This window comes from Echinops telfairi, unplaced genomic scaffold (assembly GCF_000313985.2).
Source record: "Echinops telfairi isolate 266 unplaced genomic scaffold, ASM31398v2 ScPeMD7_5;HRSCAF=22, whole genome shotgun sequence".
In the NCBI taxonomy this organism is placed as follows: Eukaryota; Metazoa; Chordata; class Mammalia; order Afrosoricida; family Tenrecidae; genus Echinops; species Echinops telfairi.
The window spans coordinates 21,503,371-21,521,537 of record NW_022103901.1 but is presented as its reverse complement, the minus strand read 5'-3'; the positions used below and the strand labels follow the sequence as shown (position 1 = coordinate 21,521,537).

General features: G+C 43.1%; 1 protein-coding gene across 1 annotated transcript in view; it reads right to left on the bottom strand.

The window, feature by feature from the left end:
- Positions 1–18,167, bottom strand: part of COG7 (component of oligomeric golgi complex 7) — an 83,589-nt gene that overhangs the window by 21,659 nt on the left and 43,763 nt on the right. The window contains exons 8-11 of the mRNA XM_004706061.2: positions 16,781–16,908; positions 15,450–15,604; positions 4,883–4,999; positions 1,783–1,848 (exon numbers count right to left, since the gene is read on the bottom strand). Of these exons, the coding sequence (XP_004706118.1) occupies positions 1,783–1,848; positions 4,883–4,999; positions 15,450–15,604; positions 16,781–16,908 (466 nt within the window). The remainder of the gene's footprint in view (positions 1–1,782; positions 1,849–4,882; positions 5,000–15,449; positions 15,605–16,780; positions 16,909–18,167) is intronic.

The window sequence follows — 18,167 nt, the reverse complement described above, 5'->3', positions numbered from 1 at the left end:
AACTACAGCCCCAACTATAAAGAACAGGAGATGCCTTTTTCTGCTCATCCACTTCACCCACCCACACACCATCAAGTTTATTTAATCCTGAGCATCTGATTCCTTACGAGTATTGTCCACAAAAGTTTCGTTATTCCTCAGAGACATTTGGGCTGACGAATGTGCAGACACAGTCTCTGCCGGCAGGAAGCTCCGAGTTCACTGGGGAGGTCACTGTGTGCGCAGAGAAACTGGAGGAAACATGTGCTCAGTGCTATGCCAGACCAATGCAGCAGGTGTGTACAGAGAAGGATGTGAGCAACATTTCCCTCCCGTCCACTTCCTCTTCGTAACATATGGCCAAGGAAATGTGTCCAATGTATCAAAATCCTCCACCTGACTGTCCTGTTGGCTTGGTCTAATATGACCTCATCCTGGAAGAAAGATCATGACTCTAAAAACAGGCATTCCGCCCCTCGGCAGTGCACAGGAGACACAGCGGTCCCCCTGCATCTCTCCACCTCCCGTGCCCAGGGCAAGAGACACTCCTGGGGGGGGGGGGGGGGACAGCACCATCAATCAATGACAAAATGAGCCTTTGGCCAGGAAGTGATCTTCAGAACCATGCCACTCCAGTCACTAAAGCACAGACTGGAGCGTCTCTAGCTCCTGCCCCCCCCCTCCCCAGGAGGGAGCGGTTCTTGCTAAGAGATTGCCAGAGAGATAAGATAAGCTTTATAGGGCCTGCCACCCACTGTGCAGACTAGCTGATGGGAACACAGATGGTGCCTGTGGCTCTTTGCCCACCCTAAGCTTGGTGTTTCCACGATGAGGCGCCTGGAGATTTGCCCAGGCGGTGATCTTGTACCACAGCCGGCACCTAGTTTTCCACCTCGGTGGGCTGCGAGAGGCAGTTTGAGAGGCTCATCCTTTAACCAGACTTGTCCATGTGTATCCTCCTAACCAGGCTTCTCCGTACCCTGTAGGACATCACATTTGCTTTCCTTCAAAGATTAAGGAAAATCTTTGTATGCCTCGATACAGCAGGCTGGCTAAAATACGGTGAAAACATAAGTAAAAAGGCAGCTTTAGAGTAACAGTGCATTGTTGTTTTTTAAATGTGCAAGCAAAAGGGGTTTCGAAAGGTTCATGGAAAAACAGAAATGAATGCAAATGGGATTTTTCCACGAACTTTTTGAAGCTCCCTGGTATGAAAGTCTACATGTTGGGGCAATGTAAAAGCCCTGGCAAGGCAGGCCCTGGCAGAGGTCAGAACCAAGAAGGCGAGCAGAGTAGACTTTTCATAGGCAGACTCCAGAGACTGCCCTTGACACACACCCTCTTGGGCAGCACAGAATTCTGCGCCAGAAACCAGAAAGCAGGCTGGTTGGGTTATACTCGATTCTACAGGCTAGCCAAGGGACCTCACAGCCATTTGTCATGCTAGCTTCTATGGGGCAATTTAATCTTAGCTGTAACAGCTGACTGGCAAATAAGCCATCAGAACCCAGCCCACTCATCATTTGGAGACAGTGTGTACTGCTTCCTCATTGGGCTGAACCCTCCCTATCTAATCAGTTACGTGTGACCATTGCCAACTCCAATGGCAATGTCCTTGCCCTCTCTGGTGCCCAATAAAAGTTTCATGACGATACTGGTGACCACTTGTCTCCTGGTTCAGGCCACCCTCATGACCTGTGACTGTCAGGGGTGACCATATGCTGTTCTTGCTGTAATGCACACTGGATGGAGTTCCTCCCCAAGCAAGACCCTTGGGGACTTTGGGAAAGGTCTCCCTCCTACCTGTTTGCCAGCTGTTGCTCCAAGTCCCCACACTGCCGCAAGAGCTCACCACAGGTGGCTATTATCCTAAGCAAAACGAACAGGCACACTTCAAATTGGAGTATGGGGAATGGGGACATTTACAGGACATTGACTCACTCTTAAAAATTCCAGTTATTCTGCACTCTCTGAGGGTTCTGGCCTCTGGGAACACAGGAAAAGTTTCCAACCACGTGATGGCCTACTTGAGAAGTTTCATTGACTAGAAATGAATGTAATGAGTAAAAGCTCATTCCTTCAAATATCCGCCAGGCACAGGTCTCTCTGGCCTGGGTCACAAGTCTCCCAGTGTTACCTCCATAATTGCATCCTTTTTTCAAAATACTGCAACACTTTGAGACTTTATCCTTGAGGAAATGGACCATAAATCCCTGGCCTCTAAAAACTGAAAAATCAAAATGTATTATTTCACAGATTGGTACCTGTTTGTCAAACAAAGGTGAGAAAATAGTTTTGATATGAGGGCTATCTCTCTCTGCTCACATGAAATGTAGATGAAGATTATTCCATTTGTTTCCTGGAGACAAGCTTGAGTGCTCATCATATCTGCTTCTAATAATCCTTGGATTTTCAAAGTAATTTTATGCTTGGCCTCAGACTCCAGCTACTGAGCCCTTCAACACCACACTAATACTGGAAGGGCAAATCCAGGGATTAAAAATATCTTAAATCTAGTTAACTTTTAACTTTCTCTCAAAGTGCCTATCATCACCAGGGGATCTGGGCATTCCATCATAAGAAAATTGATGAGAAAGTAAAATATTCCACTCGCTTCAGGTATAACCGAACAACCTTGTACATCGTATTTTCCTATCTGTCTAACTATCACAGATGATGGGGGATACTATTAGCACTGAGACCTTTACATTTCATTTCATTTTTTGCAATAAGCAAAAAAGTATGTATGGTTACATATATATGGATGTATCTGTTTAAGTATACATATGTGTAAATAATAGGACCAAAAATATGGGACAGAACTCAAATTCTTAAAAAGCCCAGTCTTAATGGACCCATTGAGACTCTTGTCCTGAGACGCTTTCGACCTGGAACCAAACTTCTCCTGTTGAGTTAAGTAACAGATTGGTTCCTGACATAAAGACTGTCAGCACAGAGCATCACATGCCCTTAAAACACGTCTACATGAGACCAAATGGACAATTACTCAGAGACAAAAATGGGAAAGTCAAAAGGGCAGGGAAAGTAGATTGCTAGAAATAGGATGACCAGAATGGAAATAAAGAGAAAGCGGACATACTGAAAAAGGTAACTATGTCACTGAACAATTTGTGTCAAATTGTTAAAGGGGGACTTAACTTTGTTGTATTTTACATTTAAAAAATCAAAGTACAGGAGGGAGTCCGTGAGGAGACCGTGGCCCTATATGGCCCAGGATCTGCCCTGACTACAGGTGGCCAGCCTTGGGGACCCGGCTGTGCTGTGGCCTGGCCCAGCACATTGAGAGCTCCACGTGTCATGGGCACCCTGCATGTCACCTAGGCCAGGGATCAGGCAAGAATGTAAGTGACTGAAGCTGGACAAGCAAAGAGCAGTAATTCGCTTAGCACTCCTACAGAAAATCACTAGTGGCTTTAAGGAAAATAAATTTCTAGATTTTTATTTTTTTTTTCATTTCAGCTTAAGAATATAGTAAGGTAGGTTCCCTGAATGGCCCAAGTGGTTTCCACTTGACCACTTACCTGAAGGCAGGCAGTTTGAACTCATCTAGCAGCACTACAGGAGCCCTGTGATGTAGTGACTACGCATTGGGCTGGGAACCACAGGGTCGCCAGTTCGAAACCACCAGTTGCATCTCAGGAGAAAGGCAGGGCTTTCTACTCCCATCAATAGTTATAGTCTCAGAAATTCGCAGGTGCAATTCTACTATGTCCTGTAGGGTTGCTATGAACAGGCACAGACTCAATGGCAGTGAGTTTGGTTTTGGGGGAGCAGCACCACAGATGAAAGACACACCAGCCAATCTGACTCTGTAAAGACTACAGATACAGAAGCCCTCAACTTCAACTCCATAGCAATGGGTTTGGTTTTGGGCTTAACAGAGTAGTTAGTAGCAGGCCACTTGGGAGCAATGCACACAGCAGGGAACAGAGCTGCTAGGCCTCGTGGAGGTTGGCCTTGTGTGAATGCAGACCAACCCCCACCCCCTTTTTTTAGGTGATCTGTATTTTTATGTCAGATATGGTTTAAAAGCTGGCAATTAATTCAAACAATACACATCCACAGGTCAGATCTGGTCACAGGTCAGCAGTCTGTACTCTCTGGATGGATGTATCAAGGCCCAAACTTTCTCAGGCCCCTGCCAATGGCACTCCCAAATGTGGTCCTTTGCAGAAAGTCTAATATTGCCTTACTCTTTACACAGGGTCCTGTTAGCTGTCTGTTCGCTAAAAGGTAAACTCTACATTATGTTAGGCCTGTAAAAGCCAAGAGGCTTAGGGGAAAAAGCAAAAAAAAAAATCTCGTACCAGATACAAAACTCAAGTCACTGAAGAAGAGTCCATAGTATCTTTTTCTCTATTTTTTTAGAGGGGTCCTTTTGATCTTGGTAGGTTTGGGTTTTGATGGTTTACTGGCCTCTTTTCTGAGCCAGAGGATTTGCTTAAAATAAATAAAAGGAACATCTGACACTGTCGGGCACTGAGGCAAAGGCCATTCTAGAAGGTCAACTGACAGCAGGTTCTTAATAGCCAAATTCAACTATATCGTTTGTTATGTTAATCATGGGTTATTACTACTGCTGAGTGTGTGCCGAGCTGTGTGTGTTGGGGGGTGGGGGTCATGTAGTAATGTTTGGAAACTGACAGTGGATGTGGGTGTGCAGCACAGTGAATGTGATAAATTGTACATACACTGTCACTCATATGCATTACGTAAAAATAGGTGCAATGGCAAATTTTGTGCTATTGTATATAGTTTACCACAATAAAAGGTCAAGAAAAAGGTGAAGCCCGTCCTAATGTGTTCGTCACTTTTCTACACTACACTCTGCATGTTTCTGTTAGTGACAACAGGCACACTTGAAGGACCACCTCCACTTCACCTAATGGAGTTCTGAAAAGCCGTCCAATCCTCATGGAAGAGGGAGCTGGGGGGGATATCATCCAGCTTACACTTCTTTCGAATCGACTGGAGAGTATTGGTGAAATCAGACACATACCTAGAGGGAGAGAAGGAGGGGGAGGGAGGGAAAGACGTCAGCCATGTCTTTATATCTTACATTGAAGGACTTCTGGGGTTATACAATGGGGGACAAGTGCTAATAATCTGAGTGTCTTTGGAGGCATTTGCTGAGGAGTGAAACTACATATAAACCTGTGACCACAAAAAGACCCTTCTGCATTTGGCAAGCTTGTCTCTTAGCTGGCAGAGCAGCTTTCGGAGAGGGGCTCCAGATGGAAAGGAAGGGAGGGGCTGCTAGTTGGGCTCTGATGACTGGGAAGGTGGGAGACAAGGCTGTCAAATTACCTCCTTGTGCTAATAAACGCACCTTTGGAAGCTGGCTCAAAGAGCTATCTTCCAGCGTGGCAGTCTCATCATAATACATGCTGTCACATTGGATGCTGTGAAGTAGTTCACTGACAGGGTACTTTTGCAGCATTCTCGCCCTGGATTCCAGAGATTCAAGTTCCACGGCAGGCAAGGGCGTAATGTCAATGGCACAAGAGAGCATGGACTTGGATTCAAGGCCAGACAACTCGCCTTCACTCAGACTGCGGTGTTGTCTCTCATTGTACACCATATACTTTTCTTTGTAGCACCTAACAATACTACAGTAAATGTACTCACTGAATGGTAATTACCTGCCCTGGGCACACTGCAAGCCCTGGGACAGCAGGACTGTGTGTGTGGCTCCTGATTGTATCCCTAGGATGTTGCCCAGGGGCTGGGCATGGAGTAGAAACCCAAACTATTCTTCAATGAATGGAAGATTTGCACTGCGGCCTCGGGCAAGTTCCTGGATGTCTTTGGGCCTCATTTTCCTGGACTCTGAAATGAAGCTCATCATATCTTCCATCTTGCCTCACAGCATTGTTGTCATGACAAGATTAAACAGATGAAGTAACAGACATCCAAATTCACTGGCAAGTATAACATCTATCTGGTGGTGGAATTTTTAAAAAATATAGTTCTTGGGCTAGGCATAAATAAGTGCATGTCCTCGGTAAGGAAGACCGAGGGGAAGTCATATTCGTTGAAAGTCAAGGGACTCCTTAAAACTCTATGGCATCTCTGTATATTCCCAGAAGCCTAACCCCAAATCACAAGTCATAAATGAGGCAAGCTGGATGTGACGACCCAAAGTGTGGCCCTGAAGAGTAAGTTTGTGCAGTGCTCGAGAGCATGGTCACTCAAAGAATCAAGTAGAAGAAACTGCTGGGATCACTCCACTAACTACAAGTGATACTGTTGCGCCCTCTACAAGTCCTTTCAAGGCTTTCAAGCAGAGGCCTAAGACATCAAAATCCCACTAATGGTACCTGCCCTTGGCACACACTTCTCCTTGGGAGGAGAAGGAGGCTAGGCCTCAAGGGCACAGAGACTGGGCCAGATTGATGAACATAATGGTGCTTTAGCTAGAGGAGGTTGAACAAGTGTGCTTGTTGCCATGTGGTAACTGTGGCGAATCTGTAAAGCAGAGCAAGTCATCCATCCAACAACCCATGTGTGCCACAGAAGGGCATACGACAGGGGTCCTGCGATGGCAAGCAGGCTATAAACCACTTTGGGAGAGGTAATTCTGGCTAATCAGGGCTGCTTACCACAGCTATATGCAAATGCTTGTCATATCCCATTATCGTTTGCTCCAGGATTCCAAATGAGTTTTATCATAAAATTTCTTAAGAAAGGGTAGTTTTTTATCACATCACTTTATCCTAGGACCCTCCCAATTTTTTCTGACAATAAATGTTTCCAAATGTCTACCATGTGAGATGAGGTGGTAGTGCAGGGATTAAGCACTCAGCTGCTAATCAAAAACTTGATGTTTGAACCCCCAAGCCACTCTATAGGAGAAAGATGGAGCTAGCTGCTTCCATAAAGATTTACAGTCTAGGAAACTCTATGGAGCGGAGCTGTGCTGCTCTGTCCTACGGTATTGCTGAGTCAGAATCAATTTGATGCAATGAGTTTGGTTTGACTGGTTTTTGTTTTTAATTAATTAATCATTTTCGTGGGGGCTCTTACAGCTCTTGTAACAACCCATACATCAATTGTATCAAACATATTTATACATATGTTGCCACCATCATTTTAAAAATATTTTCTTTCTGCTTGAGCCCTTGGTATTAGATTCCCTTTTTTCCCCTCCTTCTCCCACCCTCCCACCCTCATGGACCCCTGATAAATTAAAAATTATAATTATTTTCATATCTTACACCATCCATTGTCTCCCTTCACCCAAATCTGTTGTTTGTCCCCCTGGGCTACAGGGTGGGGGCACGGGGAGGTGGGGGTTATACATCGATCATTGTAATCAGTTCCTCATTTCTCCTCTACCCTTAGCTATGTTAAACCACATAAAAATCACTGTGCATGGAGCTTTTGTATCCTGCTTTCATTTAATATTCTCAAGCCCAGTGGAAGGGGATCCATCCTGTTTACTCAAAGAAAAGACAGCAACGCTCAGAGAGAAACACTGACCTGTGCACAGTCACACTTAGTAATGATCAGAGCCAGCAGTTGAAGCTGGGTGGGTCCAAGTCCAGAGACTACTTTTCAGTCATAGCAAGATGGCCCTTAGTTCTCGACTCACCTGGTCAGTTGTAATAGCCTACATTGCCACCATAGTTTGGGTTAGACCAATCTACTTCCACTCCTGTGTGTTCCTTCCTACCTCCGCCTTCCACAAGACCCTTCGCCACATTCTCCCCACAACTGAACAGGGTTCCAATTGCAGCTTTGCTCAGATTTGCTTCACAGTAATTTCCCGGACTAGTGGATTCAAACCCAGTGACCTGACGTACAACATGACGCGAAACCCCGCCCATGCCTGCGCCGTCCTCACAATTGCTCTCATGCCTGAGCCCGTTGTGGCAGTCACTGTGTCAATTCACCTTGTTGGGGGCCTTCCGCTTTTCGCTGCTCCTCCACTTTACTAAAGATGATGTCCTCTCCAGGGACTGATCTCTCCTGACAACATGCCTGAAGCACATCAGACAAAGTCTCACCGGCCTTATTTGTGAGGAGTTTCTCACTGCACTTCTCTCAAGACCAAGTTGTTTGTTCTTATGCCAGTCCAAGGTACTTTCAGTATTCTTCACCAGAACCATAACTCAAGTGCATTCATTCTTCTTTGGTCTTCCTTATTCAATGTCTAACTTTATTTATTTTTTTATCACTTTACTGGGGGCTCGTACAGCTCTTATCACAATCCATCCATCCATCCATTGTGTCAAGGACATTTGTACATTTGTTGACATCTCCATTTTCAAAATGTTTTCTTTCTACTAGAGCCCTTGGTATCAGCTCATTTTCCCCTCCCTCCCTCACCTCTCCCTCCTTCATGAACCCTTGACAATTTATAGATTATAATTATTTTTTCATGTCTTACACCGACTGATGTCTCTCTTCACCCACTTTTCTGTTGTCCACCCCCCTGGGAGGGGGTTATATGTAAATCATTGTGATTGGTTCCCCCTTTCTGCCCCCACCTTCCCCTTACCCTCCTGGTATCACTTATTCTCACAAATAAGGCTGGTGAGACTTTGTCTGATGTGCTTCAGGCATGTTGTCAGGACACTAACAAAACAAAACAAAAACTCAGAGAAAGTCTACAAATTATGCAGTACACCATCAAGAGGAATAAATTAACTGAAATAAGAATTCCAGAACACAACTTTTATTTTTAAAGACCAGTTTAAACTCTCAAATAATTATTGGAAGAAAATCTCCCTACTATCATGAAAGACAAGAAGCTATGCAATCAAGAAACTGAATGAACCCCAAACAGATCCATCACAAAAGAAAAGAACAAAGATTCCAAACTTTCCAAAACCAGAGATAAGGAAAGGAACCTATAAGGAGCGTGGGAAAAACAAAAAGTTACCTTAGAAGAAAACCAGTAAGACTAAGCTCTAATTTCTCAGTAGAAATCATGCAGGCAATTGGTGGGGTTCGATCAAGTGCAATGTAGCAAAGAATAAGTACAGAGAGCCGAATGAAGGTTGAACACCATAATAAGACACAAGGAAAGTTTTGGAGGAAATAGAGGAAAGAACTAGGAGGCAAAAGACATTTATAGAGGTATAAACAGAGGCATGTTCATATGTGTATATATTAATATATAACGATAAGTATATAGGTCTATGTACATAGATTTATAGGTTAAATATTAAGGTAGCAGACGAACCCCCTCAACACAAGAACACTTTGTTCTAATAACCTGGCATTCTGTGATGCTCATCTTCCCAACACGATCGCTGAAGACAAAATGGGTGCATAAGCTAATGTGGTGAAGAAAGCTGATGGTGCCTGGCTATTAGAAGATAGAGCATCTGGGGTCTGAAAGGCTTGAATTTAAACTGGCAGCCATCTAGTAGGGAAGCAACAAAGCCCACATGGAAGAAGCATACCAACCTGTGTGATCACGAGGTGTTGACGGGATTAGGTATCAGGCATCAGAAGACCCAAAATAAATAATCATTTGTACGTGAACAACAGGGCTCAGAATGGAGACCCAAAGCCCATCTGTAGACAATTGGATATCTCCTCACAGAAGGGTCACAAGGAAGGGACTAACCATCCAGTGTGTAGTATAGCGCCCAAAAGACACACAACGTCCCTCTAGTCCTTTAATGCTTCCTCCATCATGACTCCAGTCCTATCTTACAAAGCTGGCTAGACCAGAGCATGTGCACTGTTACAGATAAGAGCTCTTGACACACAGAATCCAGGACAGATAAACCCCTCAGGAATAGTGATACCATGAAGGTAGGGGGAAGGTGGGGGGAGAATGGGGAGAAAGGGGGAACCGATCACAGATATTGACACACAACACCCTCCCCCTCCAAGGGGGATGAACAATAGAACCATGGGTGAAGGGAGACAGCAGACGGTATAAATATGAAAATAAAATAATTTATAAATTATCAAGAGTTCACAAGGGTGGGAGGGTGGGGGGAGGGGAGCTGATACCAAGGTTCAAGTAGAAAGAAAATGTTTTGGAAATGATGATAGCAACATATGTATAAATGTGCTTGGTACAATTGATGCATGGATTGTTATAAGAGCTGTAAGAACCCCCAATAAAATGATTTATTAAAATTAAAAAATAAAATAAATCATGCAGCCAAGAAGACAAAGAGATGACCCATATAAAACTTCAAGAAAATAATTCCAGGCCAGGAAATTTGTTCCATAAATATGACAGTGAAATTATGACATTTCCAGATAAGCATAAATAAAAGGAATTTTTCAAACCAGATCAACCTTTCAAGAAACATTTAAAAGAGTTCTTCGGAAAGACAAGAAACAAAGTCAGATAACAACCTCAGATTAACAATATGTCAATACTACCTAGAAGGGAATCCAGATATAGAAACATACAAAGTAAAATGAGGCTTAGTCTATTCTCTCTCTGTAGCAGCGGTCTCCATAGTGGATTTTAAGTGCTCAAGGAAGTATGAGGAGGAAAAAGGTATGGATTTTATGGCTTCTAATATTTCTCCACCACTTGTTTGACAGTTTGTCATACTCTGGTGGCTTGAAGATTGCTGTGACGCTGGAAGATGGAAGCACTAGAAGCACTCACTCATCCCTAGCAGGAAATCTGTAAGTCGGCCACCTGGCCAACTGACTGAAAGAGATCCATTATTGGTGCCCGTTCTCAAACTACAGAGCAATATCACTGATATCACATGCAAGTGAAATTTTACCGATGACCATTCCACACTGGTTGTAGCAGAGCACTGACAGGGAGCTGCCAGAGGTTCAGAAGAGGACATGGAACAAGAGATATCATTGCTGATGTCAGATGGACCTTGGCTGAAAGTGGAGAACACCAGAAAGATGTTTACTTGGCTTTATTGACTGTGCAAAGGCATTCAACTGTGAGGATCATAACAAATTATGGACAGCCTTGAGAAGAACGAGAATTCCAGAACACTTCATTGTGCTCAAGTGGAACTTGTACATGAAGAAAAAGGCAGGAAGGCAAAAAGAACAAGGAGACATAGTTTAAAATCAGGAAAAGTGTGCATCAGGGTTGTATCCTTTCACCACACAATCTGTATTCTGGGCAAATAAGCATAGAAGTTGGATTACCTGAGGATCGTGGTATTCAAGATTAGAGTAAGGTTTATTAACTACCTGTGATATACACACGGCACAACCTTGTTTGATGAAAATGAGGACTTCACGCACTTGCTGCTGATGATCAAAGATTGCAGCCTTCAGTATAAATTACAACTCATGTAAAGAAAACTAAAATCTTCACAACTGGACCAATAGACATGATAAACGGAGAAACACAAAGCTGTCAAAGATCTTGTCTTGCTTGGATCAACAATCAATGCTCTTTGAAGCAGCAATCGAGAGATCAAACAAACACAGTGCATTGGGGAAATCTGCTGCACAAGATCTGTTTAAAGTGTTGAAAAGCAAGGATGCCACTTTGAAGACTAAGGTGCACCTGACCCAAGCCATGGTATTTTCAATCACCTCATATGCATGTGAACACTGGACATTAAATAAAAAAGAATGGAGACATTTGAATTAAGGGACTGGTAAAGAACAATCAAAGTGTCACGGACTGATAAAAGAAAAACAATAATCTGTCTTGGGAGAGGTACAGCCAGGATGGAGACACCCTCTCTCGTGTACTGTGGACATGTTGGCAGGAGAGAGCAGTCCCTGGAGAAGGACCTCATGCTTGGTAAAGAGGAGGTAGTGAAAAAGAGGAAGGCCCCTGAAAAGATGGATTGACACGTAGCTGTGACAACGGGCTCACACACAGAACAACTGTGGAGATGCAGCAGGACTGGGCAGCATTTTGTTCTCGTATACGGGTCTCTATGAGTCAGAACCGATTCGACAACACCTAACAAAAACATCCTTGCTCTCTGCATATCTGAATAATTTCTCTTTTTGTACATCAATACAACATATTCCTTTATGCAATAAAACAAAACACCAAAGAAAATCCACAGGTAACCATATAACTAGCATTAGCTGAGAAAAGCAGAAAAGAAAACAGAAGCTCAATTCCTCAAGTTTTACAGAGGAAAGCTAAGAGGTCATATTTAAAGCAGATTTTGTAAATCTTGTTTGAAGTTTGGAGGGAAGCATTGGAAGGCCAAACCCAGAAACACTCAAAACTGACTCCGTCTTAGAAGTGGGTTTAAGCGCACTGATAGGGTTTACTTTCTTACCCCTTTTTTATTCTTATAAATTATTCTGAAATTTTTCTTTTTACTATTTTATAATAAAATTCCTGGATTTAAAAAAAAGAATTATTACCACCCACAAAAGCGTGCTTGGTGACAAAGACAGAAAAAAACAGTGTCACTGATGTTTCTTCCTACAGAACATATCTGGAGTCAATCTATATGCCCCTCCATCCGTGAGTAGAACATGCCCAAATGCCCACACCTGCCCTCAAGAGGCACTGCTGCCCTGAGGCTTGTGTAACTAAGTGATTGAGGGCACCAAAAAGGCCTTGGGGATGGTTCACAGGGACATTCTCCCTATTTCTGGAATGACAAGAGATCCCTAAACTTCACAGCAAAAGAGGATTCAATTCAACAAAAGAACTTTCTCAAGACTCAGGGCAACCTCATTCTGGAGCAGGCTCTCAGAGGAAGGTGTCTTCGAGAGCAGAAGAATGCACTCGCCCAACCCGCGAGAGCAGAGCACAGCGGCTCCTGAGGGCCGTACGCCTCTGCGACACAGGCCAGGGAGTCTACTCTGATGCTGCTTGCTTGCTTGCTTTCCTTACTGAGCCTGCTTTTAGTTCCTCCACCACCACCACCTTTTTTTCAGTAACAGTTTTCCTGTGATATAATTTCATAAACCACACAATTTACCATTTAAAGTATATAATCCAATGGTTGTAGTTGAGTGCATTCAGAGTTGAAAGATCACCACCACATTGCAAGTTCAAACATTTTCATTACCCTGAAAAGAAAGCCCACACTCTTTAGCAATCAACCCTAGCTCCTAATACCTTCTCCTACCTTAGCCTAGGCAACCACTAATCTCATTTCAGACTCTATGGTGCCTCTTCTGGACATTTTCCATATTTCTAGAATCAATGAATGTGTGGTCTTTTGTGACCAGTTCTTCTCCGCAACACGGGGTTGCCAAGAGTCCAAACGGACTCAAGAGCAATGCTGTGAACCTAATAACAAGTAGGTGCATATCGCTGTGTTGTTTATATTTTTCATTAAACAAGAAATATATAAGCGTACACTTTTTTCAAATGTTTTTCTACAATACGGCTAAGTCCTCTGAATAAAATCATACAATCTAGTCCTTCTCTTATTTCCTCAAAGATAACTAATGCTTTGAATCTGGAATCTAACCTTCCCACATCAGAGTTCAACAAACTTTTTCTTTCAAAGAACACATAGAACATACAAGGATGTCCAAAAGTGTTGCCAGTGAGTTCCAGTTCATACCTGCATAGGTTCATTGCAAGCAAAACATCTTTAAACATCTGAGTCTTTAAATGTTTTGGAGAGCAGCCAGCCTCTCGTTCTCCTACAGAGCAGCTCGAAAGGTAACCACTGACCTGCGGTGTCAGAGGGTCTCTTAGGGGGACTGACTCCTAAACCAGTTAAATCAAGACAGAGAGATGAGTGCAGCAAGTTGTGGAGGCTGTTTGGGGAAGGATCCCAATGGGGTAATCTTGATGTTCTAGAAGGGCACAGGAGAGTCATGGGTGTTCATTACGAAGTTTTTGTGTGTGTCTTTTAAATGGAAAGCTACATTGGTGACGAAAAGGTCAGGAAAGTTGCCCCAAGGAACTTTTTCCATCACAACAATGTACCTGCTCTTTCTTTGAGCTTGTCCTGTGAGAGTTTTGTTGGAATACTTTAGGAATACTTTAACTCATCCTTCCTAGGCCTGATCTTGCCCATTTAGACTTCTTTTAGTTCCCCTAACTCAAAGGACATTTAAAATGGTCACTATTTGAGTCATTCAAGGATGCAAAACTGCCGTTTTGACATGGTACGAGTCAAAAGGCACACAATTATTTGGGGAAGTGTTAAAGAAGTGGAAATGCCATTTTCAGAAGTCCGTAGACCTAGATGGAAGTTATGTCAAGTTACCAAAAAGCAGCTTTCATTTGTATAGTTGTGTCTAATTAAGGTTTCTACAGTTTTATGGCAATACTTTTTGATTTACTCTCAGATTTTAGGCTATAGGTCATAAGGTCTATGTTACAATTATTCATCTCTGACGTCATAGTCAAAAGGAGGCACAAACAGAAATATAGACATAGTGCAAAAGGAAACACTGGTACATGTATGAGCTGCCTACCACTATGCCTACCACTATGCTCACGATTCATAGCTGCCTACCACTATGGCTGGGGTAGAGAATCTTTTTCTCTAAGGCCCATTTGGATATTTACAATGTCATCTGCGGATCATACAAAATTATCAACTTAAAAATTAACCTGCTATATTTGATCAAACATCTAATTATCTCACCCTAATGTGATGGCTAGAATGACTTCTCTTTGGTGAGGTGAGTGATGTTAGGTGGTATTGATGATTTGACAGGCCTTATATGACCGGCAGACCAGTCATTCCCTACCCCTGCTATAGGGGTATGTCACACATTTTAAAGTTTGTCTTTTTCCTTGTAAATCTAGATCAGGGGTCTAGATACACTCATGTTTTTGTAAATAAATGTTACTGTAACACAGCTACATCCCTACATCCATTTACTTCTGTTTTGTCTATGCCACTGTCGTGTTACAAAAGCACCATTGAGTAATTACCACAAAGCCTAAAAAATTTACTATCTGGAGCTTCACAGAGAAAGCTTGCTGAACCCTGCTATCGGGAAAAAAAAAACAACTTTTACTATACTGCCTAAAAAAGTAAATAAAGAGATAGCTAACCAATGTTGTCATGCTGACTCCAGCTTTAAGAGTAAAACTGCCCCACAGGATTTCCAAGGCTGCAAATCTTCATAGGCGCAGACTGCCACATTTTTCTCTGATGGGGCACCTGGTGGGGCTGAACCACCAACCTCTTAGTTAGCAGGTGAGTGCTTCAGCACTGTGCCACCAAAGTTTTTTAGGTAATGGTAGACTCTGTAACATATTTTTTTTCATTCAACAGTGCATTTGGGAGTCAACCCACGTTGATATGTGTAACCACTACGCCACCACCACCACCGTTACTACTCTACTTACTACAACATGGGGTTCCCTCATATGACTATATACCATATCTCATTTAGACCTGGTCTAACCGATGCACATTTGAATTACTTCCAATATTTCACCATTATAAACAACATTGCAATGAACATCCTCGAATGCTGTCTTGAGCTCAGGCACCAGTGTTTCTACAGGTTCCGTAGCGGAACACAAATATGTGAACCTTTCATTTTACACATACTGTCACGTGTCTCTCTAACACTCAACATCTTACTTAGCAAAGAGAGATTTCAAGGCTGTCAGCAGGCCACAGGTTCCCAGGCCATTGGTGAATCTGATGCATCTGTCAATGGCTGTGGATGCCAGACCAAAGAGCTTGTTTACAGAGTGGCTCAGCTCTTGGACACAGTCGATGACTTCTCCGTGCTCCTGGTCAGCAAACACAGACACACAAGAAGTGAGTTAGGGAAGAGAACATCTGACTCGACCACAGCGAGGCAGTTGGGGACCTCCAAACATGCGCCAAGTAAAATCACTGCTCACTATCAGACAGGTGGGACTACAGTGCCAGCTACTGTGACAGCTCTCAGTCACCAGGGGCAGGGAGTCAAAGAGGACAACGAGATCACAGAATTCAACTCTTAACACAGAAGCAGAGTCAGATGTCCAATTTACTCTGTAATTTCATTTTCTTTTTCTGATTCTTAGGATCACAGCTCTCCTTTCTGCTCTCCAGTACGGACTCAAAGACAATCCCAGGGAACGTAGTAAAAGGACATGCTTCCATCAGGGGCAAGAATATAACTGAAGCGGTTCAGACTTCCTAAGGACATCCCTAGAAAAACGGCACGGGGCAACCTAATTTGATTGCTGCAAGATCCATTCTTAAAGGTCAACTCACCTTAGGTGATCTGAAAACAAAATACTGTTTGAGGCTGAAATGACCTCTATTCCCCTGGTGACCTGTATTCCTCTTTCCCAGTGAAACTCTCTTATAGGTCTTATCCATGAATGCTAAGCTTGTATTTATTTACCTATTTTCCTCAAAAGAAAACCAAAACTCAAATCTACTGCCGTCAAGTAGATTCTGACTCAGAGGACCCTACAGGGCCTAGGAGAGCCACTCCTGAGAGTTTCCGTGACTGTGGACCTTTACTGGAGCAGACCCCCTCATCTTTCTACCAGGGAGCAGGGTGAGTTTGAACCACTGATCTTGCAGTAAGTAGCCCAATAATTAATCCACTATACCACCAGCACCACTTTCATTAAAGGAAAGCCTACTGTTCTTATAAAGCCTACTGTTACTACAATCGGAGAGGAGATAAGCAACTTCTCACCCAAAGACTTCATTCTGCCTACCAAACCTTTATTGGGGGTTTTACATTTAAAATGGATAGCATTTCTGTGATCTCATTTTACATTGGCTTGCAAGAGCCCATGAAAGCATCTAGAACCCACTTTTTACCCATCTGATTCCATTTTCCACAGCTGATTCCATCTCACACCCTCTTCAGTGCATCCCACCTCCAACCCTTTCAAACTTGGCCTCAAGCCAGGCAAAGAAAGACTGAACGTATCCAGCCACAGGAAGAATGATGACCTTACCAAGGGCACCGCACTGATCTGGATGAGGAGGTGGTTCTCCTCCAGGTCACCGTACTTCAGCTGGTAGGGCTTGTATGGGCCATATACAGCATCCACCAGTTCCGTGACTTTCACTGCGTTGTGCTCATCTTCAGGAAATCAGAAATTAAAAATAATGAGCAAAAATCCTAAAAAAAGCAATGGAAAACAACTCCAACAAAGGTACTCTACTGGAACTCTTCCTGTGTTTCATCTGTGGGAGTGATTACATTTTATTAGTATGTTTTAAAATTATGTCCCCCCAAAATACCTGGGGCGAGGCTCTCACTTACTTCTAGTCTTAATCTAAGAACAATTAATTCTTAGGACACAGTGCTGCTTGATACTCATCCTTATAAAGGGATCTCTGAAGAGATGGGTGCTATTGCAAAGTGTGAGGAAGAACTGGATGGTGCCTGATTCTCAGAAAGAATAGTGTCTGCAGTCTTAAAGGCTTGTCTTCAAGCAAGCAGCCATCTAAGTGAGTATGATAGGTAGGTATATTGTGCCAACCTGGCTGATAAAAACATGTGGTATTAATATGGTTGCAGTTTAATTGGAGGGCAAAGAGATAAATGGCTCAGTGAACCCCACTTCTCTTCCCTTGTTCTCTGGTAATCAGACAAGTGTGTGGCTGCCTTAGCTAGTTCTCTGCCTCAACTTGTGAGCTTTACTACCTGTGGGACACCCAACCCATGGACTGTGTTGCTAAAGCTTAAGGTTCCTTCGAGACCTGCTTTGCCACACTGCTGGTGTATACATCATTTGAGCTGAGGACTGTCGGATCCTGTCATCTGGCTGACTGTTGGTGACCCACCCTGTTGTTTGCTGCCTTTGGCCAGACTGTCTACATTGCTCTATGAACGACTCAGCTGTCTGCTTCCTTAACGTTGGACCCAGCAACCCTTATGACTTGAAGGACTTCCAGTATATTAACTGTTCACAGAAGTGAGTTTAACTGAACCCTCTGTACTTCTGTGTGGACTAATTAGCTGTTATATTCCTTCATGCTGTGTATATATATACATATATATATACACACACACGCATATGTGTGTGTATTTCTATGTGTGTGTATGTGTGTGTATATATATATATATATATATATATATATTTGTATATATATATATATATGTTTATATATATAAAATCATAATGTCCTGGGTTTCTGTAGAGAACCCTGTCTAACAGAGTGAGGCATCAACTAAGTCCACATGGATAAAGGACACAAGCCTGTGTGATCTAAGGTTTATAAATTATTAAAGCCCAAATCTGCAGAAGGGAAGGTATCAAGAGCTTAAATTGTGAACACCCATTTGCAGAAGGCCACGGATGACAGTGCAAGTGCAAAATGCATTTGCAGGGTCCC